Source organism: Oncorhynchus tshawytscha, linkage group LG05 (genome assembly GCF_018296145.1).
Source record: "Oncorhynchus tshawytscha isolate Ot180627B linkage group LG05, Otsh_v2.0, whole genome shotgun sequence".
Lineage (NCBI taxonomy): Eukaryota > Metazoa > Chordata > Actinopteri > Salmoniformes > Salmonidae > Oncorhynchus > Oncorhynchus tshawytscha.
Genome location: NC_056433.1, coordinates 20,150,585 through 20,178,087, shown reverse-complemented (window position 1 = coordinate 20,178,087; position 27,503 = coordinate 20,150,585). Strand labels below are relative to the sequence as shown.

Sequence of the window (27,503 nt, the reverse complement as noted above, 5' to 3'; positions counted from 1 at the left end):
AAATGAATTAATCCCTTGATGTCATTTTCTCCGCACAGTCAATGGAATTCCTTCCTTGCCTGGCCCTAATTCTTTATGTTCCTTCTCATGAGGCCTAGGGTTCTGGGAAGAATGAAAAGCACAGCCATTCAGTTCTGCAGCAAAACAAATGGCCCGCATGGAATCCCTATATGATTACTCTGTTCAAGCATACTGTCCAGACCAGTTAAACTCACTCGCCTGTAGCTAGACTCTCACTCTCCACTGATGAGCAGACACAGAAAACCTCTTATTACACTATCCCTTTTCTGGATGAAAAAGCCTGAATTCCTCATGTTTTGGAACATACATTTCAGGGAAAGAGAGTGGGAAGACCATTTAAGTCTGTTATGTCAGGACACGGTGGATATTTGTTGTAAATTGAGCCATTGCATAACATCATGTCTCCCACCCAGAGGGTGAGAGACTGATCATCATCCATCTCTTCTCTCCCCGGTGTAATCAGGATAGCGCTACCCCCCCGACCCACCCCTTCTCTCGCTTTCTCTCTTAGTTAGCGGTTGCTAGGTGACAACCAGCCCTACCCTAATGCTGACGAGGCTCTAGGCATTGCCACATAAAGCCAGTGGTCTGTGACTGGGCACACACACAGAGTTGAGTAGGTAATGTGTATTAGCACTGCTAATCCTGTCTCATCTCACATGGTGGCTCTCTTATCGCTGACAACAGGAAGTATAACAAGGGCTCTTAAGCCCATTTGGCCCCCATTTGACCCCAACACTAGTAGTCTATATAAAAAGTAGGCTACTACTAGAAAGTAGATTTGCTTATATAAAAGTGAATCCATATCATGATTTAGTGTTGAAGATTTGACGTTGATTTTATAAACCCCTTTGTGGGAGTTGAGTGTGTGGTTCTGAAATGTTTTCTGCTAGCTGGTTGAATCCAAATGTAGTCTGTTTTACTGATAAAGTCCCCTCAGCGTGTCTAATGATGAATACTCAAAATGGAAAAGGAGTGTAATTTTAAAGGCCTTGTTTCTACTCTGCCATTTTAGATTAGTGTCTGTGCACGACCAAATCAAAACGACTCCTCAGGCTGGCCCATGTCTTTCCAGGCTTGCTAAAACTTCCACTTCAAAGCCTCTCCTCGCAGGTCTTCGCTGTTGTGTAATTGCTTACAGCGCTCCTTCCCAGTGTGTTCTCTTCCTCTTTCCATCTCTTTGCCCCCTCTCCCCCGTCTCTGCTTTCTCTCCCCCACCACACCCACACTCCTTACGGACAGTCGATGAGCACAGCTGTTCGAGCAAGGGTGTGTTCTTAGCACATCTGGCTCGGGAAGATTCCACCATCGCTTGTTTTTCTTTGTTGGTTATTTGACACTAAACTAATAATTGCCTTCCTCTACATACAGTACAAACGCTCACCCAAATGCTTAGCCGAAGTCACTTCTAGGCTTGAACACGTGGCCTGGCGCCTCAGAGGAATGTATAATATGTTGTGTTATGATAATGAATTTCCTTTAGCCTTTAAATCAGACGTGTCCTGTTCTCTCTCCACAGATCCCTCCTGGCAGTTAGCGTTCAATGTCAAGTTCTACCCTCCTGATCCGTCCCAGCTGACCGAGGATATTACCAGGTATTGTACTGTCCGTTTCATAAGGAAACAAAGGTCAAACAGCCACTCCTTTTCATTGTACATTTGATTCTTTGGCTTTATTATGTTAGTCATATAGCAATGAAATGATCTGCCTAGTTGTGCAAACACAGAATGTATGTATGCCGCGCAGGTGGCCCAGAGCAGTCAATAACCTACAGTCTGTTAAAATGTTGCATTCACACTTTTGACATCTTTCCAGAGTATTTTGTACTCAGAAAATGTAAATAGTTGTACTGTTACGGTATCTACAGTACATGTTGTTTTTCGGCCAGCATGCACACGTAACTAACACATAAGCAAGCACTGTTATTCACTGTACAACTGTGAATATATAAACCTCTAATCCCGTAAAGGGAGCTGTAGTACTGTGCTGCACAGTAGTTGCACACCACAGCAGCAACATGCAGTAGATCCCTGGTCGATAAGGTCAGAAGAGCAGAGCACAAGGGGAACGGTGTGCTGTACACGGAGTGTTCAATGTCCGTGTGTTTCCCCCAGTGTCTCATTACACTCGGCTCTGAGCCCTCAGCGGGATCACTCCGGTTACTCCCTAATCTAGCGTTAGAATGCCCTCTTTGATCGGCACCCGTCAAAAGGTTGCAGCAATATCGAATGCAGTGGAGCTGTCTTCAGCCTCCAGAGTTTAGTTTCAGCACAGCCCCAGATCCAAGGTCACAGGCAATCATCTCACACACCTACCTTTTTTTCCCTCTCTCTCTGTGTGCCATTACCGCACACGCTATTTCTGCTGTTGTGAGTCTGCAGGCTGCTGCTGTACTGTAAGGCACAGGAAACCGCCCCCACACACACCACGTTCACGTGCTGAATGTCATGTCAGATCTGAACTAGTGGATTAGTGATAAACATACAGACCAAATGTACAAAATCTATTTCATGCCCTTTGATCCCATCTCGCTCACCTCTCACTCTCTTTCTTCCCCTCCTCCCATCCCCTGTAGATATCTCCTGTGCCTTCAGCTGCGGCAGGACATAGTTTCGGGGCGTCTGCCCTGCTCCTTCGTCACCCACTCTCTGCTGGGTTCCTACTCCCTGCAGGCCGAGCTGGGAGATCACGACCCCGATGAGCAACGCCTCGACTACATCAGTGACTTCCAGTTTGCCCCCTCACAGACTAAGGAGATGGAGGAGAAGGTGGTAGAGCTCCACAAAACTCACAGGTCAGAGCCGTGTGGGGTTAAAGGGATAGTTCAGAGAAACTTAACTTTCCACCTTCTCCGCTACTGTCCCGTCAATGTGGATAGGGAGGTGCTTCCTCTTCAGTTTTCTTGTAGTCCACGATCATCCCCTCTTCTGACACTGACATTGAAGTCATCACCGAAGGGGCCTCTTTAAAACCACCTGGCTGTGGGGACTGGGGAAAGACACCTGTGTAGAAATTGGATTGGAAATTACCCCTGGCCTGTACTAAACCCTGTGATTTATCATATTTTGAATTCCCTGTTTTCAGCACCTCCCATTTATCGATTGAATTATCATTGACTTAACTTTTCACCTGTTTTGTTTTGGATTGTTCTATGTTTTGTCTACCATTCTAGGGGGATGACTCCTGCTCAAGCAGATACCCAGTTCTTAGAAAACGCCAAGAAGTTGTCGATGTATGGTGTCGATCTCCACCATGCCAAGGTGACTGACACACGGCCCCAGGCACTGGGTTTTGAAATGTCCAATCCAACCAGAGATTTTGTTTAAGAAATCACTCCTGTATACATGTTTTCGGAAATACTAGGAAATACATTTGTGATGTTTATAAAATGCCCTGCAATGAGAAAATGTCAATCTCATAGCCGTAAAAAAATATGATTGAACTGTAAGTTCTTAACAAGGAGACAAAGCCTACTGGTCAGTATCCAAACTTAGTCATTTATCAAGGAACTGTTCTCCTACGCTCCATTCTTTGTGTATGGACGTCTGTTGAAACTCCTGTGAGAGCACACAGGACTCAGGGAGGCTCCTTTGATGTAGTGTGCAGTGAGGGGAAGAGAGGCAGGCAGAAAACAAAGCCAAAGCAGAAAGTGCATCAGCTGTACAAATACATGTGGTGGAGCCGGAGCTCTTTTCACTGGGCCGTCTGCATGGGAACGAACCATTCTCTCTCCCCGGTGGACTGGACATGGGTTGAAAATACTCCCAGAAATATCCTGTTGGTCTAGAACACAGAGGGGGATGGTGAGAAGGGGGTTTGGGGAGATGGGGGGGGGCAGTGACCTCTTAGTGCAGATCCCAACCGTCAGTAATTAGTGAGAAAAGTGCATGTCAGGCCCTTATGTCCTCTCTCTCTTTCAGTAGGTAGGCAGACAGCCACGTACAAGGGTTGTGTGGAGAAGCATGTCATGGCCATGGGGAGTGAGAGGGGGTGATTGAAAGCCATGCATTGGTGTCTAATAGTTGCCATGCCCATCAGCGCCGATGGATTTTCCTCCTCGTTTTACAGTTTGATACACAAATCAATAGCCACTCAGTATCAAACTATCCATATGTCCCAGACTTAAAATACCCTTTATGGCATCATGCAAGTTCGATAACGTTACCATTGAGTTATGGTGGGATGATTGCATATCCAGCCTTATTCAATTGTATGTAATCTTATTCCATTGTGAGCCTTTGCAATATTATAAATCTTCTGGACTGAAATCTGAGAACGTTGTCTGTTCTCCATCCATGTTGTCTGTACTACTGCAAACGTGACTGTTTTCTGTTCATTATACTTTGCTGAACTGTTGCTATGGCTGTTGTCTTTGTGTCTGCAGGACTCTGAGGGAGTGGACATCATGTTGGGAGTGTGTGCCAATGGCCTACTGATCTACAAAGACCGACTCCGGATAAACCGCTTTGCCTGGCCAAAAATCCTCAAGATCTCCTACAAACGTAGCAACTTCTATATCAAAATCAGGCCGGGAGAGGTACAGAACCGCACCGCTCTCAGAGGAAAAACAAGATATTTCCACAATTTACTCTTGTCCTTTCAAAAACCCACTCCAGAGATCAGCTGTAGGAAAGAGACTGTCATTGAGCCAAATACTGACAATGTTAGGACATGGTTTGATTGTGGAGATGGAAATGCTGACGTTTAGATATTTCTTTCTCAAGGCCCAATTCAAACTAGTTTTGTGGAGGGGGGGGGGGGTTTGGCCCATATCTCGTTTTTTGTGGAGCATATGTTTTCTAACCTGGCTAGTTCTTGTACTCTGGGGGGAACTCAGCTATATGCTCTGTCTTACAGACGGAGCAGTTTGAGAGCACCGTGGGCTTCAAGCTGCCCAACCACCGCTCTGCCAAGAGAGTCTGGAAGGTCTGCGTGGAGAATCACACCTTCTTCAGGTAACAATCACACCCTCCGCTCCCATGTCAGACACCAACAGGTTTAACCTCGAACTCACTGCGTCAGACTCTAAAAGATGTCTGAACCAGGAAGAACTAGTGTGTTAGGTCCTCTGAAGTCTGTTGTTTTTTAATGATTGCACCTTTCTTTATAGTGTTCTGTTCCACCTTGCAACTTTATCTATAGGCCCTTTCTAACCTGTTGACTCTGTGAAATGTGTCTAAGCTAACACAGTTAGTCCTTCCCCATGTCAGTGGGGAGTGTTAAGCGCCCCCCCCCCAACCCTATGCACTTATTTGTTCAGGCAGCTTCTCTGTCTGAGGCCTAAAGCCATGGCCATTATCATGCGCTTAACTTCTTATGGTATAGGGGATGCTTGTATTTGTGGTACAGATGCAGCATCATCTTTTCCTACACTTAAATTGCCCTTGCCTAATGATTTGCGTCTCAAGCCCGGCTTGCAACTCTGCTATCCTCACCACAAGGCGATAGTAATCCTGTATATTAAGAGTACAGCGACTGCAATGAGAAGGCATCATGTTACTTAGTTTGTTTTGGGTTTTTTTGCCCTGAGGAGGTCCTGTAGATCCATGTCCAGATGAAGCATCCGGGGTGAAAAAGTTGAATTAAAAAAAGTTGTGTGAGGATAAAACTAAGCCCTTGGTAAACTTGTTAAGTACCGAGTTTGATGAAATACTTAAAAGTAAAAAGCAAAAGTTTGGCAGGTAGCCAAGTAGCAACAAACGGTACAGCAGTATGGAGACAATGCGGAAGTGTGTTGCATCACATAATAAATCCCTGCTGCGCATCGCATTATTTGACAGTTCGTAAGAGGATTGTCGGCATACTCCAAATTGAAATCAGATACGGCATGGAGATCCTCGGCTGTTTAATCGAGTTGTGTTATTCTTGGCATGGACAAGAGGAGGGGAGCCACAGCCTCAACAAACACAAAGCAACAATCACTCACTGCCTTGCCTTCAACCCAACCAGTAATATCCCAAAGCCCTGTAGCGCCCCTCTTTCTCCTCTCCTCTCATTCAGATCTTCTGTGTACAAAAGAAACTCCTAGTAATGACTGTCCTTAATCTGTCAAATTTGAATTTCAAACACTGCCATCCACTTTAATTGTCTTGTACAGTGCCTTGCGAAAGTATTCGGCCCCCTTGAACTTTGCGACCTTTTGCCACATTTCAGGCTTCAAACATAAAGATCTAAAACTGTATTTTTTTGTGAAGAATCAACAACAAGTGGGACACTATCATGAAGTGGAACGACATTTATTGGATATTTCAAACTTTTTTAACAAATCAAAAACTGAAAAATTGGGCGTGCAAAATTATTCAGCCCCCTTAAGTTAATACTTTGTAGCGCCACCTTTTGCTGCGATTACAGCTGTAAGTCGCTTGGGGTATGTCTCTATCAGTTTTGCACATCGAGAGACTGAAATTTTTTCCCATTCCTCCTTGCAAAACAGCTCGAGCTTAGTGAGGTTGGATGGAGAGCATTTGAACAGCAGTTTTCAGTTCTTTCCACAGATTCTCGATTGGATTCAGGTCTGGACTTTGACTTGGCCATTCTAACACCTGGATATGTTTATTTTTGAACCATTCCATTGTAGATTTTGCTTTATGTTTTGGATCATTGTCTTGTTGGAAGACAAATCTCCGTCCCAGTCTCAGGTCTTTTGCAGACTCCATCAGGTTTTCTTCCAGAATGGTCCTGTATTTGGCTCCATCCATCTTCCCATCAATTTTAACCATCTTCCCTGTCCCTGCTGAAGAAAAGCAGGCCCAAACCATGATGCTGCCACCACCATGTTTGACAGTGGGGATGGTGTGTTCAGGGTGATGAGCTGTGTTGAGGGTGATGAGCTGTGTTGCTTTTACACCAAACGTAACGTTTTGCATTGTTGCCAAAAAAGTTCAATTTTGGTTTCATCTGACCAGAGCACCTTCTTCCACATGTTTGGTGTGTCTCCCAGGTGGCTTGTGGCAAACTTTAAACGACACTTTTTATGGATATCTTTAAGAAATGGCTTTCTTGCCACTCTTCCATAAAGGCCAGATTTGTGCAATATACGACTGATTGTTGTCCTATGGACAGAGTCTCGCACCTCAGCTGTAGATCTCTGCAGTTCATCCAGAGTGATCATGGGCCTCTTGGCTGCATCTCTGATCAGTCTTCTCCTTGTATGAGCTGAAAGTTTAGAGGGACGGCCAGGTCTTGGTAGATTTGCAGTGGTCTGATACTCCTTCCATTTCAATATTATCGCCTGCACAGTGCTCCTTGGGATGTTTAAAGCTTGGGAAATCTTTTTGTATCCAAATCCGGCTTTAATCTTCTTCACAACAGTATCTCGGACCTGCCTGGTGTGTTCCTTGTTCTTCATGATGCTCTCTGCGCTTTTAACGGACCTCTGAGACTATCACAGTGCAGGTGCATTTATACGGAGACTTGATTACACACAGGTGGATTGTATTTATCATCATTAGTCATTTAGGTCAACATTGGATCATTCAGAGATCCTCACTGAACTTCTGGAGAGAGTTTGCTGCACTGAAAGTAAAAGGGGCTGAATAATTTTGCACGCCCAATTTTTCAGTTTTTGATTTGTTAAAAAAGTTTGAAATATCCAATAAATGTCGTTCCACTTCATGATTGTTTCCCACTTGTTGTTGATTCTTCACAAAAAAATACAGTTTTAGATCTTTATGTTTGAAGCCTGAAATGTGGCAAAAGGTCGCAAAGTTCAAGGGGGCCGAATACTTTCGCAAGGCACTGTATATTGATATCAATACCTATGAGGGCTTTTAACATCTCTAGGGTATGAGGGCTTTTAACATCTCTAGGGTATGAGGGCTTTTAACATCTCTAGGGTATGAGGGCTTTTAACATCTCTAGGGTAGGTGGGACGCTAGCGTCCCACCTGGCCAACATCCAGTGAGATTACAGAGCGCCAAATTCAAATACAGAAATACTCATTATAAATATTCACAAAACATATTTTACATAGGTTTAACCTCTTGAGCTTACTTGAGACGCAGACGTCTCACCTAGAGCTCTAGAAATGCACATGCGCGACGCTATATGCTAATGGTATTAGTTAAAACGCAAACGTTCATTAAAATACACATGTTTGGTATTAAAATAAAGCTACAGTCATTGTGAATCTAGCCACCGTTTCAGATTTTTAAAATGCTTTTCGGCGAAAGCATGAGAAGCTATTATCTGATAGCATGCAACACCCCAAAAGACCCGTAGGGGATGTAAACAAAAGAATTAGCATAGTCGGCGCTACACAAACCGCACAATAAAATATAAAACATTAATTACCTTTGACCATCTTCTTTCTTTGCACACCTTGATGTCCCATAATCAATACTGGGTCTTTTTTTGGATTAAATCGGTCCATATATAGCCTAGATATCGATCTATGAAGACTGTGTGGAAAACGGAAAAGAGCGTTTCATAACGTAACGTCATTTTTTAAAAGTTAAAAATTCGACGATAAACTTTTACAAAACACTTCGAAATACCTTTCTAATGCAACTTTAGGTATAACTACACGTTAATAAGCTATAAAAATCATCAGGAGGCGATGTAAATTCGATAGCCTGCCGTGTGGAAAAATGTCCGGAGAAAAAGGCAGACAATGCCTCGGGTCGGTGGTCGGAGAGAATCGGTTCCCTTTGGGCGGATCTACCAAGAATCAATTCAGATTCAAATGAGGAGACTCTATAGATCCTGTGGTAGCTGTAGGTACTGCAAGCTTGGCCAAATATATTACGGTTCACCTTTAACAATTCATGGGAGTGGCGCATGGATACTTTTTTCCATCTCCAGTGATCAGATTTTCCTGCGCTTTTCGATGAAACAGACGTTCTGTTATAGTCACAGCCGTGATTTAAACAGTTTTGGAAACGTCTGAGTGTTTTCTATCCACACATACTAATCATATGCATATACTATATTCCTGGCCTGAGTAGCAGGACGCCAAAATGTTGCGCGATTTTTAACAGAATTTCAGAAAAAGTAGGGGGGAAGCTTAAGAAGTTAAAGATTAACTTCTTGTGAATCCAACCACGGTGTCAGATTTAAAAAATGCTTTAAGGTGAAAGCACACTCTACGATTATTTGAGAACATGGCCCAGCAGACAAATCATTACAAACAGTAACCAGCCAAGCAGAAGAGTTACACAACTCAGAAATGGAGAGAAAATTAATCCCTTACCTTTGGTCTTCATATGGTTGCACTCCGAAGACATTCATTTACTCAATAAATGTTCCTTTTGTTCAATAAAGTCTCTTTATATCCAAAAACCTTGCGTTTTCTTCAGTAATCCACAGGCTCAAACTCAGTCAAAACAGGCAGGCAAAAAAAATCCTAATTGAATCCGTAAAGTTCATAGAAACATGTCAAACGATGTTTATATTCAAACCTCAGGTTGTTTTTAGCTTAAATCTATAATATTTCAACCGGACAATAACGTCGTCAATATAAAAGGTAAACAAAAAAAGGCACTCTCTTGGGATTGTGCATGAAAAAGCTCTGTGACACGTCAGGGTCCATTCATTCAGACTGGTTTTACTCCATTTATCAGAATACAAGCCTGAAACAATTTCTAAAGACTGTTGCCATCTAGTGGAAGGCATAGGAACTGCAATTTTGAGTCCTAATTCAATGGATACTGTAATGGCATTGAATAGAAAACTACAAAACCAAAAAAAAAAGCTACTTCCTGAATGGATTTTTCTCAGGTTTTTGCCTGCCAAATCAGTTCTGTTATACTCAGACACTATTTTAAGTTTTGGAAACTTTAGTGTTTTCTATCCAAATCTACCAGTTACATGCATATCATATCATCTGGGCCCTAGTAGCAGGCTGTTTAATTTGGGCATGCTTTTCATCCAAAATTCTGAATGCTGCCCCCTTATTAGCAATTTGGTCAGAAGAGTGGCTTTTCTTGGGCTGTGATGTGAGGGCATGATGTCATGACAGACCCTGGCCCTGGCTGGGCTGGAGGTCATGCTGGGATGCTGAGATCATAATGGGATCCACAGACACCCTGACATCCCAGCAGCACACCTAGGGCAAGTGTGTTTAAATGGGGTTGAAATCAGCCCTGGCCTGCATTCCCCTGGGATAAACAACAGAACAGACCCCTTCCTAGTCTGCCTGTATAACAGCAGAGAGCAGAGCCTTGGAGAGGACCCCAGTATGGCTTAACCTGACACCACTAGAAAGATGCCAGAGACATCTGGACCCCTGCCTGCCGCTCCCTCAGGCTGTGCACATACGCGTGTGTGTGTGTGTGTGTGAGATAAATGTCTGAGTGAGGGGCCCTGCAAAGCAAATGGGGGGGGGAGATGGGCGGAAAGGAAAGCCCTGTCTCCATAGGAGATTAAGGATAGGGGCAGGGAAGATTTTGAATATCTAGCCTCAAACACAGCTGTTATGCAGAGCCAGCGAAGGAGAATAGGAGACCGCTTACTGTTCGGCACCCAGAGTTTGATGGGGTTTACAGCTCATGTTCACGTACGTTCACTGACAAACAATGAGACTGTTGAACGGATCCCTTTTACCTAGGTCTTCATGACTCATTCACAATCTCTGTATTTACACACAGAGATAGCTAGGTTTATCACTTCCACCTGTGGTTAGCCTAGGTCACAGGCAGGACATTTATAAAATAAAAATAAAATAATATAAAGCTTTTTTTTTTTTATTATAGTGAAAAAAGACAGAGTACTATCTATATAGCCTCACTGTCATCCAGTAAACTGAAATAACATATCCACATGGAGTTTACACACTGCACCAAATACTGTATATGATACAGTATTTGTTTGTTTTCAGAATAGTTTCATTTTATTTTGGTCCTATTCTCACTCCAGGTTGATGACTCCAGAAGCGCCCACTAAAGCCAAGTTCCTCACACTGGGCTCTAAATTCCGCTACAGTGGGCGGACCCAGGCCCAAACACGACAGGCCAGCACCCTCATCGACAGGCCGGCACCCTACTTCGAGCGCACCTCCAGCAAGCGCATCTCACGAAGCCTGGATGGAGGTAGGCAGTGGCACTAGACAACACACACACACACACACACACACACAGTTGGGATTTGGGTTGATGTATTGTTATGCCCAGTGCCCACTACCTTGGACTATGGGCAGCGCTGGTATTCTGGTAATGAGTACAGTATGAGTCAGTCCATAGCTGTCTCTGCAGGCGAGGAGATGAGTGTTACCCAGTGGAGCATAGCCTCTGATTCTGGCCTACACTAGCAGCCGGTCTCTTTGTGATCATGAGAGGGTTCTCATTCAGTCAGCTCAGTGCAGACACCGTAGGGGGGCCGTCACAGAACCACAGGCTACCTCAGCCCTGCCATCAAAGAGACATTTAGATAAACTGCTGAAGAAACACTCCCAAAACAGCGAGCGAGAGAAGTAGATAAAGTAACAAAGGACCCGCAGGATCAGAGGAAACCCATTACCGTGAGATATACAGAAACGGCCCCGTTCCGGGACAACGCTCATCAACGTGCCTCAGCATGCATTCTGTTCCCCCGCCAACCATTAAAGTTTAGAGGGAACAAACCACTATCCTCCTCGTTTTAGTCAGCTCAAACTGTCTGGTGAGCTGAACTATGCTGGTTTTGCATTTAGCCAAACATGTTACAATGACTAGGGATGAACATTCCTATAGCCTACTATGAGGCTATTTCTCTTTTCCAGGTGTTTTTAGAAGAACCATTTTGCAGTGGCCTGTACAACGTCAGTCAGTGTTTAGCTGTAGGCTTGGCACATTCGCCCACTGTCATTGCTATTGGCTATATACGGGAAATGGCTCTAACATCTTTTTCCCTTTGTTGGAACTTTGGGAAGGACTGTGGATGAAACTGGACTCGTTCTTTTTGACCAAGGGATTTCGATGTGTTTCTATGACTAGACCCAGGCTGTGTATGTTACATTGTACATTTAACATGGGAAAGAAACAGTGCCACTAAAACGTTAACAAGCATGAAGGATGTTCTCAGGCCAAGGCTTACAAATTCACATGGACCTATTTTCCACCATAAAAGCATTCTAGAAATTGCTCTGAGCAAAACCTAGTGTCTTTGCGTGATGTGGGGAATTAGACTAAAATACAGTAATACTGGACTGGCCCAGCTGCTATGCAGATTAAATGCGGGTGATGGTGTAGCTGAAAGTGAAGTAGTAATTAAATGGCGAAGCTTGAAAATGTACAGTACCTCTTCTGACAAAGATTAGTGTGTTATATTGACTGTTCAGTTTTTTGCTTCCAACTTCAGCAGCACAAATCCAGGAGGAGAATCCTAGATGAACATGAGTCACCAAAGGAATGCCAATCTCGATACTTTACTTTGCCATGAATAGCCTACCATAACATTTAGCAAGATGAGGGCTTTTGCCTTTCTACCCTCTCTGTCTAGCTTGTAAATCTAGGATAACTCAACTCAGTCCCAAATACCCCATGTGTACTAGGGCCGGGCCATTCATTATTAAAGGGTTACTCGACTCACTCACGCTAACCTGAGCCTGCTCTGGAATCCCTTTTCTTTCCCCTCCTGTATGTAGGGCCTCTCTGAGCCTCTTGATCATTCATCATCAACCCAATGCAGTGTACTATTAATTCCCTTGCCTTCCTCTGTAGTAGAGGGAAAAATAAGAAGAGGGCGGGAGGGATCCATTTTGTTTTCTGACTGGCCAGCCGTGGAGACTTCGCTCTCTCTCCTCTGGCCCCTGACTATGGCCCCCAGAGCTTCAGATACAGTCACAGCAGGTGTGAGACTGGGACTCTGAATGAGACGCGGCTAGCCAAGGAGAATTTGGTCCTGGTCTCTGGATAAATCCCCCTCTTCCCTCCCAACACATGGCACAACAATACAGGGAGTGGCGGCTGTGCTGTGGGTGGCATGGTCAGTTACTGATGATATCAGGTTCCATATCAAACCCTTACTACTAAACCTCAAGAATCCATGACTACACCGCACCACTGTGTGTGTGTTGGCACTGCTAAATACACTACTGTACACTACGGCTAGCATGACATGTCAATCATTACTGTAGTTTCACATAGACCTGGCATTTAGCCAAAGAACTGATCCTGTGTAATTTCTCTGACCTCTTTCCATCTGAATAGCTATTGGACATAGGCATTTACTATACCAAAACAAATAGCCATGTCTGGTATGTACTATGAATCCATGCAATTATGGTCTTATCTCATCCACAAAAGGCGGGTACATTTAATTTGTATTGTTTTCACATGGTCCAGATTGAACTGTGCTCTGGGGTTAGAGAGCCCTCTGCTGGCCATGCATTGACATTAGCATGATGTGCTGAATTGAAGAGCTCTCTGAAGTATACATACATGAATGGAGAATATGAATGTTATATAAAGCTTGGATATGTGTCATCTTGTCTGTGCCCCTTCAGCGCCAGTGATCAACATGATCGAGGCCCAGGACTCGGCCCCCACCTCTGTGGGGAACGGCAGGGAGCCTGGCCTGGAACTCTCCTCTGACTCCTCCAAGGTGAGAGGAGGTAGTGGGATGATCTAACTCAATCTCTTGTCTTTCAAGGAAGAACCAAACATCTGACATCCTGTGGTTGAATTGGAAATGAATAGTCTGTTTGACTAATGCCTAATACTTTTGTCTCAAAGGAACTCAATTATCTCCACTGTCTAGCTTAGATTTATTGACTTAATCTTGGTTTTGTCACCCCCCCACCCCCACTGTAGCACTGGAGTTGAATTAGCCAGAGCTGTAGGATGTAGGAGCTGTCTGCTTCATACCATAACTCCTATTAGGAGAGTGTAAGACTCTTGACATGTGGGTGCTGTATAAAGGATCATATTCATCCTTAACATAACAGTGACTTGTCCATAATGCAATATCATTATTTCATTATGGGGGGGGGGGCACTGTCTTAGTTGTACTAGGGGTAATGTACACCAATAGGATCCCCTCCTAACATTGTGAAATTAATCGAGACTCCACTAACTGGATTCTTGCTCAGCGGATGTTGTCCTGCCATGGTCAGGGAAGATTTCTGGTTCTCTGGGGGGTTTACCTGGAAGTAAAAATTAAGGGGACAGGGCTAAAAGTAAGAGTTTTGAATTCAAATTGAATGGGAACAACCAGAGTTTAACTGTGCTATATCTCTAACTCAATCACAAAGACCTTCCTGTTTTTGGGTTGCTTTAGATTCTTCCCCTTCCTGTCATCTACTCTGACTTCTCTCTGCATCTGTCCACTAGTGTTCTCAGTTCTGATCCTGTTGTTGTACAGTTGTAGAATGCGCTTGACCCTCCTCCCCCAGAACCTCTTGGACCCACCCTTTGACCCCTGACCTCTCACTGCCCCCACTATGTGACCTCTTGTCTGCACCCGTGTTACTCTGCTGCACCCCTGACCTGACACGTCTCACTAATGGTGTTTCTTTCTCCCCTCTTTTCCTGCGCACACCTTCCTCTTACCGTTTTATTATTTTTCACACACATTTGTTTCTTCTTCTCTTGGTTGTGATTACTGCTTGTTTTTCCCCCTCACCGCTTCCTTCCCTGCATGGTGTCTACATGTGGCCTTCTCTCGCTTTCTCTACATGGGGGAAACGATGGGTTAATCACTGTGTAGTCAATCTTCATGTTCCCCCTGTCCTTATCCTCCTCCAACTCATCCATCCCTCCCATCCTGGACACCATCTCTGAGCTAGACGTTCTGTCCGACATCTCGGAGGACGACCCCCTGTCCTGGGGCCAGCTAGATGGGGACGGGGACTACCCGGGTATTTGGGATCCTGATTTTACCCCCCAGCAGCATGCAGACAGTTTGGCTGCAACAGGGCACTACCATCACCAGCCTCTAGAGGCCTTTCCTCCTCCCTCCCCCCTGGCCTGCAGCTCAGAGCCCCAGGAAGGGTCACCCGTCCAGGCCAATGATGTGGCTCAGTCCAGTCTGGGCTTCTCCGTGCTGGGGATGTTGATGGGCCTGGGCTTCCTGCCCTTCTCTCTGCTGGATGCGGACGGCTACCTCTGCTTCCCCAGCCTTCCCAAGGACTGTGCTGCCTGCTTGATCCCCTCGGGGCTGCAGCGCTACCTGCCCCTCTCCTCCCCCTTCCTGGTGCCCTCATTCATGTTCATCTTGGCTTTGCTGCTGTCTGCCTCCCAGTCCCTGGCTCTGGCCTTCCTCCTGGCCCTGCCCCTGGCCCTGTCGCTCTGCTACCTGGAGCATAAGGCACCTGTCCCCACTCATCCCCCTGTGGCCACACCCTGCTCAGACACACACACTGACACACACACTTCCCTGCTGCAGGAAGAGCTGTGTGACCAGCTGTGTGACCCTGCCGCCTGAATGGCACCATCTCATCACCCCCCTGCTTATGTCAGCTCCTCCCACCCCTCACCTTAGCCAGCACATCTGTGTTCTGCACTCCCTCCATCCCCGTTATATTTCACTCTCCTTTCTTCTTAAAACCCTTGATTTCTGTATAAAATTACTAAATAGAATTTCAGTCTTTCGCCATTCTTTAGAGATCTTAAATTAGTTATTAAATACTAATCACTCTTATTATACCAGTATTGGCTGCTCTGTCATAAAAATAATTTAAACCTTTTTAGTGTTGTAAAATGATAATTCTTATTCCTGTGTCCCTATCTGTTTGGCTGTAAATGCCATAGTCATACACAGGTAGATTTAGTGTGTATATATAGCTCTGTTTTCAAGTTAATTTTGCCCTATAAGGATGTCATTGCCTGTGTTGCACCCCCTGTCCCATTCAGTGTTATTAGTCGCCATTTAGTACACCCGGGTTTCTGACATTTAGTACACCCGGGTTTCTGACATTTAGTACACCCGGGTTTCTGACATTTAGTAGACCTGCGTTTCTGACATTTAGTAGACCTGCGTTTCTGACATTTAGTAGACCCGCGTTTCTGACATTTAGTAGACCTGCGTTTCTGACATTTAGTAGACCCGCGTTTCTGACATTTAGTAGACCCGCGTTTCTGACATTTAGGCAACAATAAGAAACATAAAGTAGGAAATGACAGATGACACAAAACAGTTAAATCAGCTCTACACAGAAAAATGACCAGTATTCCGAGGCCAGCATGTGCACCGCCCCCATCTCATCAGGTTTCACTCTCATGTGGGCAGATCCTGGGCGCTCCTCCCTCTGTCACATGACATTGCACCGTTAGGTGGTGCTGCTGGGAATCAGGCTTTCTCATCATCCATTTCACCTTTTCTTTTCCCCGACAAAAAAACATTCCCGCTACAAAAACCACGCAGGTAGAGGAGGAGCCTAGCGAAAGGGCGGCGGCCACACCTACTGAAGGCACTGAGGTCTGTGAGGGCAGTGGGCATCTTTACCATCTTACTGCACCTTTTAAGATTATTTGTAATACAGTGTATATACACGGAGCTCTGGGCAGTGCAGGTATCAAACTAACATGTCCTTTTCTTCTGGATGCTAACAGATGAAAAGAGATGAGCCAGACTCCTCCCAGCAGGTTGATTGATTAACTGTGATTGATTGTTTGATGGTGACTTTGTCTATAGATCATCTGGGCTTTTTTACATCTTCGCTGCTCTTTATTTTGTAACCTGGGTTTCACTTATCCTGCAGGAATGTATGCTTTGTTTTTTGTATCTTTGTGCTGCTGCCACTGTGATCTGTGACGTGTATGGTTTTTCTCAACACACTGCTGTTCAACCACACGCCACCACAGCTGAACATGCTGAGGATAGGACATTGTTCTGGATAGGCTTGCCTTAGCTGCAGCATTCTACGGATTAACACCCAAATAAGCTCTACCCTGTGAGGAGTAAATATTCTCTATCTCTACAGTATTATAGTTAATGACTACACAGCTAAGGTGACGTGTGGTTTAGACAGGGTCCATTCTGGTCTGCCCTGACCAGTAGTGGACGTCCAGTGTAGTTCTGTCCCAGTCTCCACAGCCTCTGCTCTGCAGTGGAACTGTCCTGACTGCACAGATTCTCACCTCTGGGCGCTTAGGCATTTTATTTCCTTTTTTATGTGTTTTTCACATGCGTCTTCATTTTTTGATTCCACAGAGCGGAAAGTTGAGAGTGCAGGGGGAAAATATATATGTCAGACATAGCAATTTAATGTTGGAGGTTGGTATGACTGTGATAACTATTGGCCCGTAACTAAAGGGAATCAAAGCCCAAGCCTGCATCCTCTCTCTTGGCTCCTGTCCCAGGCTGTCTTCTCCAGTCTACCTTTCACTCTCAGGCTCTGTTTCTCTGTGTGTGTTTTTGAACACCATTGCATGATTTTGCATGTGGGATGGGGTGCATGTCTGACCAAACAGGGTTTATTGGAGCGAGGGGGAGCGCTGATGAATGCTCAACCTCTCCTGTTATTGAGTTGAAAATTGTTTTGGATATTTAGTATTTTCCGGGGATGCGTTTTTAACAGGACTAATGTTTCCCTAAGCCAATACGGGATTTTCCTGCTCTGGTTTGCTTGATTTAAGTTGTGAATTTGTAATGGTGTGATAACAAACTAAACCTACCCAGAGTGTTCTATAATCTCACACATTAGAAACGTGGAACTGCCATTCGTGCCCTTTAACATGATGTAAGTACCAGAATGTCTTTAACCTCCTATAGTCGCTGTCTGCTGCCCCGCGTCTCAATCCACCGCATCCAGACCATGAGACATCCCGAAAATCGGTCTTCTCACAAAATGGTCTGTAGTGTCGGAACGGTTTGTCCTATTATTATGACCCTCAATGGAAAGATGAGACTCTCTCACAAACACGATTGTGTCTTGAGGCTCGTCTGAAGTCAGCACAGCCGATCTGCCAACATTGGTCTGTGGCGTGGTCTTTTACCAAATAGGGCTATCTTCTGTATATCACCCCTACCTTGTCACGACATAACTGATTGGCTCAAATGCATTAAGAAGGAAAGAAATTCCACAAATTAACTTTTAACAAGGCACACCTGTTAAATGAAATGCATTCCAGGTGACTACCTCATGAAGCTGGTTAAGAGAACCAAGAGTGTGTAAAGCTGTCATCAAGGCAAAGGGTGGCTACTCTGAAGAATCTCAAATATAAAATATATTTTGATTTAACACTTGGTTACTTTCTGATTTTTTTCACTATTATTCTACAATGTAGAAAATGGTAAAAATAAAGAAAAATCCTAGAATGAGTAAATGTGTCAACTTTTGATTGGTACTGTATATATGGCGACTGTTTTGTGGCCTAAAATAAGGGGTAATGGTGTGTGTGCACATTTATTATGTTTCCTGATCTTTCAAATCTCTCAGATATACAGTGCCATTCTGCAATGTAGAACATAGTAAAAATAAAGAAAAACCCTTGAATGAGGTGTGCCCAAACGTTTGACTGGTACTGTAGGACTCACTTCCTTTAGTCCCTAGAATAGATCTATCTGTTCCATGTATGTAGTGAATGTTATTCAATTTAGTTTGTATGGGCTAATGGCAATAAGGCCAAATTACATTTGATATCTCAAGGGGTGTACAAATTCTAAATCAAATGATCCTTGGTATGACCTTGAAACAGTTCCGTATAGCTTACAGGGCTTAGACTGTTATGGCTTAAATGGCAGTTACTATATGACCTTGAGATCAAAAGATTGGAGAAATTTACTTAAGAATTTACTCAACTCGTGGTGAGAATTGTAAATGATGAAAACAGCTTTTCAACCTTCCTGGAGTATGTTAATTTGAAATAAGAATGATATAATTGTATGTATAGTGAAACCGCCCTCCATGTCACTTATCGCCATGGCAATAGCAGGTGCCTATGCGATGTATAATTTTACACCTGCCAACTTGTGTGACAAGACTAACACAGTTCAGAGTCAAGCCCTTGTTCAACAGTCTCATAAAGGGAAAATGTATCCCTCTGGTTGGGTTCCACTGGCAGTTCCACGTTTTGATGTTCAGGTGTACTACTGAGCTAAAGGGTTTAAACTCATAACAACGCCTCGCCTCACTGATCCCTCATCACAACCCTTGATCAGTGTGGATGTTTTCTACATCCTCCTCTCTAAAAGGGGTCACAAGTTGAACCCAGAGTGCTTTCAATTCGATATTGTTATCTGATAATTAGATTGAGGTCTCATTTGGGACAGTGCGTGACCATTTGAAATGGGTAGTGCCCAATAATAACCTGTACATTCTGTGGAGTGATATCGCCTCTTGGTGGCTCCTTAGGAAATGCACTCTTTACTCTGCGCTAGGTCTAAAACAGTTCACCCATACACACACTAAAACTAACCATAAACTGCCATACACACACTAAAACTAACCATAAATGGGCAGTCAGTGAGGCTTGGCATCCTTCCTGTTACTATCATGGTTTACAGACTAATGTACCTGTTGTCCTCCCCTCTCCCCCACCATGGCTGTGTGTGGCATCCTCCTGACACCGCTAGGACCTGGATAAGACTCAGGAGGATGTTTTGAAACATCAGGCTAGCACTAGTGAGTTAAAGCGCAGTTTTATGGAGGCCACCCCTGAGACGCGTCCCAGTCAATGGGAAAAGCGCCTCACTGCCAGCCCGGCTACCAGCCTGCGTCTGCAGGCCCAAGGGGTACGTGTCCAGCCGTGTCCTCCTGTCCCACCAGCCTGCCTGCATGTCCTCTACTCTCCTCCTGTTTCCACCTCTGATCTCTCTAGTCTGCAGGGAGGCCCTGGCTCCAACCTCTGTACCCTGGTTCTGACTCTCTGTATGATTGATGTGACAGTTGGATATAGAAGTATCACCCCTTCTCCCTCTTCTCCTTCTCTCTGTACCTAATTCCACTAACACTTTCTTTTGTAGCTACACATGCCACACTGCCCCAACCAATGTTCTTTTGCGCTAGATTTTCTGTGTTCACAATTTTCTCAGCCTCTTATGTTTTGAAGTGACACTGAACATAAGGGCACTACTATTTGCACTACTGTTGAAAATTCCTTTCTTTCTGAGCTTTAATTTTCACTGCTGTATTATTTAAAAACGGTATGCTTCTTTCACGTGCACTTGTGCATCGGTGTAATCGCTCCTCCTTTCAGCTGGACAAGCCTCACTTTTGATTTCCTACTTCGTGTCTCCTCTTGTGATTTCCCACCCTGTGTTTGACTGTGTTGCGTGACGTACTGCATGCCTCTTGTCACTCTGTCTACACCCAACAAGCAGGTGATAGTGTTCACACACAGGCCTTGGGCCACGTCCTGGACCTGTGTGATAAACAGTGTGTGTGGCATGTCTTTGTTACAGATGTGCTGCCTCATTCCTAGAACACAAACCTCCATTATCCCTGTCTCCCTCTTTGTTTCACAGCTGAAAGCTTCTACTGTGGCACCTTTTCCAGCTTTCATCTCTCCAGTTTCTCTGATGTCAATCTGCCACCCTTAGCCACTAAACTTTTAAGGGCACTTCTATGTTTTCTGTTGTGTTTTTTGAACTGTGTGGATTAGCTTGTGAAAGTTAGTTTGTCTTCGCCCCATAAATGTGTTTGTCCAGCATCTAACTCTGACCTCTTTGCTTTGTCATTCTCTAACCCGTGTAGAGCTTAGAAGAGGAAATTACCTCTATTTTATTCAGTAAATTTGCCTGCGAGTCTGGTCTGGTTGACCCTGGCTGTAGCACCATTAAGAGAGCAGCAGAGGGCGCTGGCACTGTATTCTCTAGCCCAATGGCCTCAGCTCCACTCACTGCCCAGGTGCTCCTAAGTACAGATCAAATAAAACCATGCCACAACTAATGTATTGTCCATTGTTCCTTCTCGCTGCTGCCGTAGCAAGTTCATGACCAGTCCAGACTACCACACACAATCAAAGTAATGGCTGAATTTACAGTGTATACACATTATTGTGACAAGATGTGTCATTAGCTTGTCAATGCACAAACCTAATTTTGTACACAAGCTGTAAGAGCGCAAACAAGGCTGGCCATAAACTTGAATATTTTCTCGACATTTCATTCTCTTGTCATTCGCCTCTTGTTCTGAATGTTTGTTCTGATTTTAAGTGCTCTGAGTGTTAGTACACTATGTTTTTATATAGAACTGTTAAAAGTTCCCTTACATATGGGTAATGAGATGGTAATGTTTGTGCATGAGAGTCTCTCCCTCCTAACCCGCTCAGAGGGGAACCTGTACAGTGCTATAGTAACTAACCCTAGTGATTCCTGATGCCATGCTGGTGTGAGTGACCATTGCCTTTGTTCCACAGAGGAGCCCCCCACCCACAACCCAGGAGCCTCTCTCTGACCTCACAGTGGACACGGTCTCTAAGGTGGTCCCCCCCTCATCTAACACACCCACCTTCTGCTTTCTCTCCCCCACACATATTCTTAACTGCCAGCTCATCAGTTGTTTTATTCCAGACGTCTCTTCTTCCACCCATCCATATCTCTCTGTTTGCTGGTTGCCATTATGCTGACTGTTCTTCATCTGTTGCCATTTCCATCCCTCCTTATGTTTGTTGCGGTGTATTTTTTAGTTGGTGTTGTACTTTGTTGGGTTGTGTGGTCATCTTTTACGTTTTTGTTTTTTTCTCTCTATTCCGTTTGTTGTTTTTGTTCTCTGGTTTAGAGTTCAGATGACAAACAGAAATCAAACGAGACAACGTTGCAGGCAGCAGAGGTTGAGATAGAAGAGACGGTAGTCGTCGAGGAGATCAGGGTGGCACCCAAAGGCTCTGTCACCATCACCACCCCCGAGGTGGTGGTCACCCCTGTCGCCGTGGAGACCGAGGTCGAGAAGCCCGAAGAGGAAGTGATAGAGGAAGTGATAGAGGAAGGTAAGGAGGAGCAGAAGAGGCCTGTGAGCGTGTCCTCGGACAGCCACAGTGAGAGCGAGGAGGAGGCAGGGGAGTACCACCCCCAGGTCACTGTCAGCACCTCAGTGGAACAGATCAAAGAAGAGCCTGGGGAAGAGGAGAAGGAGGAAGTGGACGACCATGAAGAACCAGAGCAAGTCGCAGAGCCCGAACCACTCCCAGAGGTTGAGGTAGAGACCAGGCCTTCCCCTGCAGTAGTGGAAGAAACGCCTATGGCAGAGCCAGAGACAGCCCTTGTGGTCGACGCCCCCGCTGAGGAGGAACGTACCAAGGACATCCTGGTTACCCTCGAGGAGGCCCCTAACGGGCATGCTGAGGACCAGCCTGGCCTGGTGGCTGTGGAAGAAGAAGAAGAAGAGGAGGAAGAGGAGGAGCCCAGAGTCAACGGGGATGCGTCTCACGCTGAGACGGAGCGCATTCCTCAGGTTATTTGTTGCTCTGAGGTAAATGAATGGCTGCGGCCTCACAGAGCTGCGTAGTACTGAGCCATGCACACTTCTGACCTTCACCACCACCCACCTCCCCTCCTACCTACCTACTATATACCTAGCTACCTACTGTACCTACACACCTACCTGCTGCTTCTCTACTGTCTGTCCATGCTTCTCTCGCTTAGCACCTGAGTGTCATAGCAATGGGAAGCTATCTGAAGGCCTTTCACCTGCACAGCGGTCGCTTGGGCTATTTTTCTAAGCAAGTTGAATGTTCATAAGTGATAATTGTAAGAAATAATGGCTAATATCCCCCAGCAGAAGCAACAGCCATTGTGGATCTGTGCCAAAGTGCTGCCCTCTACTGTCAATCTGCACCCCCCACAGACTACTTCACTGTAATCATTACCACCTCAATGCAGCACGTTTCTGTTGGGGTTTTATTTTGACTCTGCGTACTGTGTCCCTTCATACATTCATACATTATACATACTGTGAGCACTGTATTGGTCGCCCCTGGGCCCTGTGTTTGTGAACCCACTGGCAGAAATGGAGCTGAGAATTGCATGGGAATGGAGGTATTGTGCACTGCATGTTGTGTGTGTGTGTGTGTTACAGCATGTGGATTGTGTCTCCTCCCCTGTATAGGGTCTTTATCTGTAAGTGCTTGGGTAAGATGCGTTATTGCTTGGATTGGGTTTAGTCACCAACGTGACTGTCTTCAAGGACTCGTCCTCCCAACCACTTAAATGCCACAACGTTCATTTGTGGGAACGTCAATGCATGTCTGTGTCAAGCTGTTGGTAGCCTGTGGCAAAGATCAAAGCAAAAATGCATTGTGCACTTACATAACAATTACAAAAACTTCTGTATATTATTTGCCTTTTTTGCATTTTCAGTTGTTAACTTAGCTGGCATGTGCTTGGTTGCATGGTTACGCCGAAGAGATTGTAGTTTATAGTTCTGTGAGTTTTTGTAATGTTCATTTGCAGCCTGTGCATGAGCTCTGTTCCTTCTACTTTAGCGGTTGTGCTGTTTTTGCCTGGCCTTTGCATGTGGTATTTGCGTAGTGAAGTGGACCAGCATGGTATGTGTGTGTCTGTCCTGACTCTCTCCCTCCCTGCCCCCAAGCCACCTGTGGTGAAGACCGAGATGGTGACCATCTCAGACACGTTTGCGGCCCAGAAGACTGAGATTGCCACTAAGGAGGTTCCCATCGTGCACACAGAGACAAAGACCATCACTTACGAGGCTGCACAGGTATGACCACTCTTTCAATAGACCACCACCGCTATATAGCTAGTGTTCAGCCGGGAATATGATGCTCAACCTGGTTCTGTTTGTTCTCCAGCTGGACGGCAGTGGAGACGGTGAACCAGGCATTCTCATGACCGCCCAAACCATTACCTCTGAGTCGCTGTGCACCACCACCACCACACACATCACCAAGGTAACTACATGTAACCATACACATCACCATGGTAACCACACGGCCAAACACACCACAAAGTTAAACACACACACACACACGTCATCACGGTTACTACACACTTCACCATGGTAACCTCCAAGCCACATCCATCACCATGGTAACGGCCCAGCTCTCCCTGGTCGATTGTGTAAACACCATGGTATGAAAACTGTTGCAGGGAGGACTGGATTCCCATCTGGCAGCATATTATTCAGTGTAATCTGTGTGCAAATGAAGAGCAGCCTGCTCTGTAGTGTCGATGCTTGGGGCTGTGACTGGCACCTACCCAGCCCAGCCCAGGCATCATTCCTCTGTTGTGACTTGATGCCGACTCCTAGATGCCAAACGCCTGGCTTAAGCGGACACCTGACAGCAGCTGCACTGCTGGACAGTATCTCTAGCAAGCTTGCTGAAGAACTCTGGTTTTCATCTGCTCTCTTGCTGGTGGCACCAAACTCATTTATACACATAGCTGGGGATGTTTTCTTTTTAAATCCTCCTCCCTGGGAGCACACATGTCCACAAGGAGATACTTCCAAGATTGGAAGATTTGAACTTGATGAAATTAGGCTCATAATTTAATTCGGTGCATAATTTAAGCCTCCTGATGGAGTTGTTGTTTTACTAGTACAATATGTCTGTGCACTTATCCTGAACATATGGCTGTTTGCAGACATTAAAAGGTGGTCTCTCAGAAACCAGGATCGAGAAGCGCATTGTCATCACCGGAGACTCAGACATCGACCACGATCAGGTGAGCGTCAGTCAGTCACAACAATCAGACACACCCTCTGGTGGGAACCAATTACACAGTACACCACAGCAGCTTGTACTACTGAATGGAAGTTGTCGGTCTAATACATTGGTCACTTTTGTCCATTTAGTGAACATTTATACTAAATATGGAAATTAAATGAGAATCTGTCATATTTATATATCATATGCCATACTACCAACTGCAATCAATAGCTCGCTCATATTGTGTAGTGAATGTCTCAGCTGAAAGAGATGCATCGATTCCTGTTACAAGACCCAGCTTTCTGATTTATAGTGTCAAGAGTTGGTCTTTTACCTCCCTCCGTATGAGAGCGCTGCTGATTTGTTCTGTTCTCTGGACATTAAACTAAAGAGTACAGCAGACTGATACACTCCATACAGAAGTCCCTGTAGAATGGACAAATATTTACGGCAACATATGTTTCCACAGTAGAAATTCACCACAAACCCCAAAGGGACAAGCATGGGCAGACTACCAAGTCATGCTTTCCATATCCTCCTCAACCCCTCCCATCCTTTGTCCTCTCATTTGATGTTTTGTTGTTGCTCCCACTACTTTTCTCATCTGTGTCAATTGTTTTCGGTTCCTTTGTGTTCCATTGTTTCCGTTAATGCCATCGTCTCCCTTTCCTTTTGGGTGTGTTGTTGCTGGGGCGTGTTGCCACCCCGGATAGGCCTTGGCCCAGGCTATAAAGGAAGCCAAAGAGCAGCACCCTGACATGTCAGTGACCCGGGTGGTGGTCCACAAAGAGACAGAGCTGGCCGAGGAGGGCGAGGACTGAGGCACCAGGTAAGGCCCAAGGGTGTGGTGATTAGAGGGGTATAGAGTGAGGGAGGCGTCCCTCTGCTCTTACTCTACAGGAGCCCTACTAGCCCAAACAACCAGCACGTCAGCGGCATCCGCTGGAAATAAGTCCCCCACATGGTGGAACTGTCTGTCTCCTTGTCTTTGTGTTCTTCATCTTCTCTGTTAACTCCCCGGTTGCTCTGTCTGCATTTGACTGAGCTATTTTGGGATGAAATGTCACAATTCATACAAAATGTCAGAACCAAACATCTACAGATGTATCATTTTGTCTGAGCAAAATATTTTTGTTTTACTTGCTTTGCTAACCTTGTGACATCACTGTCTGTATTCTAACATGCACAGTGCTGGCAGACTGTGGCACCACACTCCACCAGACATTATGACACTTCATACACATTGGAACAGCAGATTAATGACTATGCTAATTAATTGGTGTAAGGGAGGAGGAAACAAATATTCCCTGTAGGTTGTTAGCTTGAAAGCTCTTTACAATAGCTCTTTCATCAGTTACTCAACTTTGTCAACCATTGGACATGAAACCATTATAATCCATTGAGGTCTCAAAAAGCTTGGATCACGCCCAGAGAATTGTTTTGAAAACACCTCAATTACTTCAGTCACAAAGCAGTATCTATGGCTCATCAAAAATGAGTCAGAAGTGGGTCCATACAATAGTATAAAATGTACCCACAGCAAAGCAGAGGCTCTGAGCCAATTGATTGGGACAGTGAATCCATGGGTGCTGGGTGGATCATATGCCTTCATTACTTTGGTATTACTCTGTATAAACTAGCTCATTGCTCTGCCTCCACCCTGTCCATATAGCGGTATATCCTCGGGTCGTTTGGCAAGTTCAGACAGCTCATCATGCCAGTTGTCCGATGCACAGCGATTTGTTTACATTACAGTAAAGCTTTGGTTTACAATCCATCTCCATGCAGAGCCTGCTCTGCACTTCAGCAACGCAATAACTGCCAACAGGAAAGTGGGACTGATAAAAGTAGTCAATTTATTTCCACTTCAGAGGTGGCCCAGATAGAGCCCCAGCCAGCCCAGCTCAAGTGTTTAGTTCTGTCATGCCTCTCCAGTTCTGCTGAATGGGGGGGAAATGAGCAAGACTGCGGTGGTTGCTGAGAATAGAGTAACACTTTGATTGGTGAAGCAGCATGTGTAACCTTCTGTGAGAATGCTGCGGCAGCTGTTGTCAGATCATCAAGTGCTTTTGTCTCGCTATAGTCTCCCTCCTCTCTACCTACCTGGCATGACGTGAGAGATACCTCTCTCATCAAAAGACTTTGAAGCAGGCGATGGAGTACTAGCTGGTTTGGGTTTGCCCCAAGGAGATGGTGGCTTTAAATCCCAGTAGGCAAGTATCTAATGAAAATCCAATTTATGCCCTATTAGCACTAAAGCTCAGGATTTGGCCACTTTCAGTGAAGCAGATGAATTCTTCCTAATTAAATGAGAAAATAGTAGATATGATCAACTGTATAATCACTGTTAATCAGTGCAAGGCAGTGGCATTACCATACCAAGCTATTTTAGGTTATATCAAATAGAGCTCTAGACACCGCTTTAAATTACTCCAGTTGGTGTTAGACTCATTCATGTTAAATATAATATTCATCCCTCTCTTTGTCTTTCACAGAGCTGAAGAGCCTGTGAAGTTCATACATGGATGTTTGAGAAACTCCTGTCATCTCCCAAACTGAGAGTCAACCTGGCGAGAAGACAAGGTGAAGACAACCCAGAGGCTGAACTCCTATGTGTCTGTTTCATCGCACGCCTTCCTTTTTTATCACTCAGAAGAGAACCACTTAGCTAATGTTTGTAGTGCGTTTTTATTCTTATGTGTTTTTTGCTAAAAGAAGAAAAAAATGGCTATCATTGTTAAAACTAGATAGGATTTATCAAGTGGTAATTTTTATTGTTGCGCAGTATTCACATTCCTAGTATGTACAGACAGCTGGTGTTATGAGAAAGTACATTTCAATATCTAGCTTCCTGGATCCTCGCATCTGTATGTGGACAGGAAGTAAGACTAGGTGGATATTAGCTTTGGACCTAGTCTTGTTCTATGTTCTTAGAGCCAGATGTTTATCAGTTTTTTTTTTTTTTTTTTTTGGGGGGGGACAGAAGAACAGCAAATTAATTTAATTGGGTGAGTTTCC

General features: G+C 44.9%; 1 protein-coding gene across 13 annotated transcripts in view; it reads left to right on the top strand.

Moving 5' to 3' along the window:
- Nucleotides 1-27,451, top strand: part of LOC112250123 (protein 4.1-like) — a 92,924-nt gene extending 65,473 nt beyond the window's left edge. For 5 of the 13 annotated variants that reach the window (XM_042321642.1, XM_042321643.1, XM_042321638.1 and 2 more), the window contains 18 exons: nucleotides 1,541-1,616; nucleotides 2,597-2,815; nucleotides 3,194-3,281; nucleotides 4,406-4,558; nucleotides 4,879-4,976; nucleotides 10,876-11,048; nucleotides 13,442-13,539; nucleotides 16,300-16,353; nucleotides 16,488-16,520; nucleotides 17,089-17,151; nucleotides 19,453-19,611; nucleotides 21,237-21,299; nucleotides 21,599-22,288; nucleotides 23,408-23,536; nucleotides 23,628-23,726; nucleotides 24,421-24,501; nucleotides 25,199-25,314; nucleotides 26,981-27,451. In XM_042321642.1, coding sequence (XP_042177576.1) covers nucleotides 1,541-1,616; nucleotides 2,597-2,815; nucleotides 3,194-3,281; nucleotides 4,406-4,558; nucleotides 4,879-4,976; nucleotides 10,876-11,048; nucleotides 13,442-13,539; nucleotides 16,300-16,353; nucleotides 16,488-16,520; nucleotides 17,089-17,151; nucleotides 19,453-19,611; nucleotides 21,237-21,299; nucleotides 21,599-22,288; nucleotides 23,408-23,536; nucleotides 23,628-23,726; nucleotides 24,421-24,501; nucleotides 25,199-25,306 — 2,384 coding nt within the window. In that variant the 3' untranslated portion in view covers nucleotides 25,307-25,314; nucleotides 26,981-27,451. Of the gene's footprint in view, nucleotides 1-1,540; nucleotides 1,617-2,596; nucleotides 2,816-3,193; nucleotides 3,282-4,405; nucleotides 4,559-4,878; nucleotides 4,977-10,875; nucleotides 11,049-13,441; nucleotides 13,540-16,299; nucleotides 16,354-16,487; nucleotides 16,521-17,088; nucleotides 17,152-19,452; nucleotides 19,612-21,236; nucleotides 21,300-21,598; nucleotides 22,289-23,407; nucleotides 23,537-23,627; nucleotides 23,727-24,420; nucleotides 24,502-25,198; nucleotides 25,315-26,568; nucleotides 26,699-26,980 lie in introns of those variants that run through there. The other 8 variants (XM_042321641.1, XM_042321644.1, XM_042321650.1 and 5 more) reach the window with 8 other exon arrangements.
- Nucleotides 27,452-27,503: the final 52 nt, after the last annotated feature.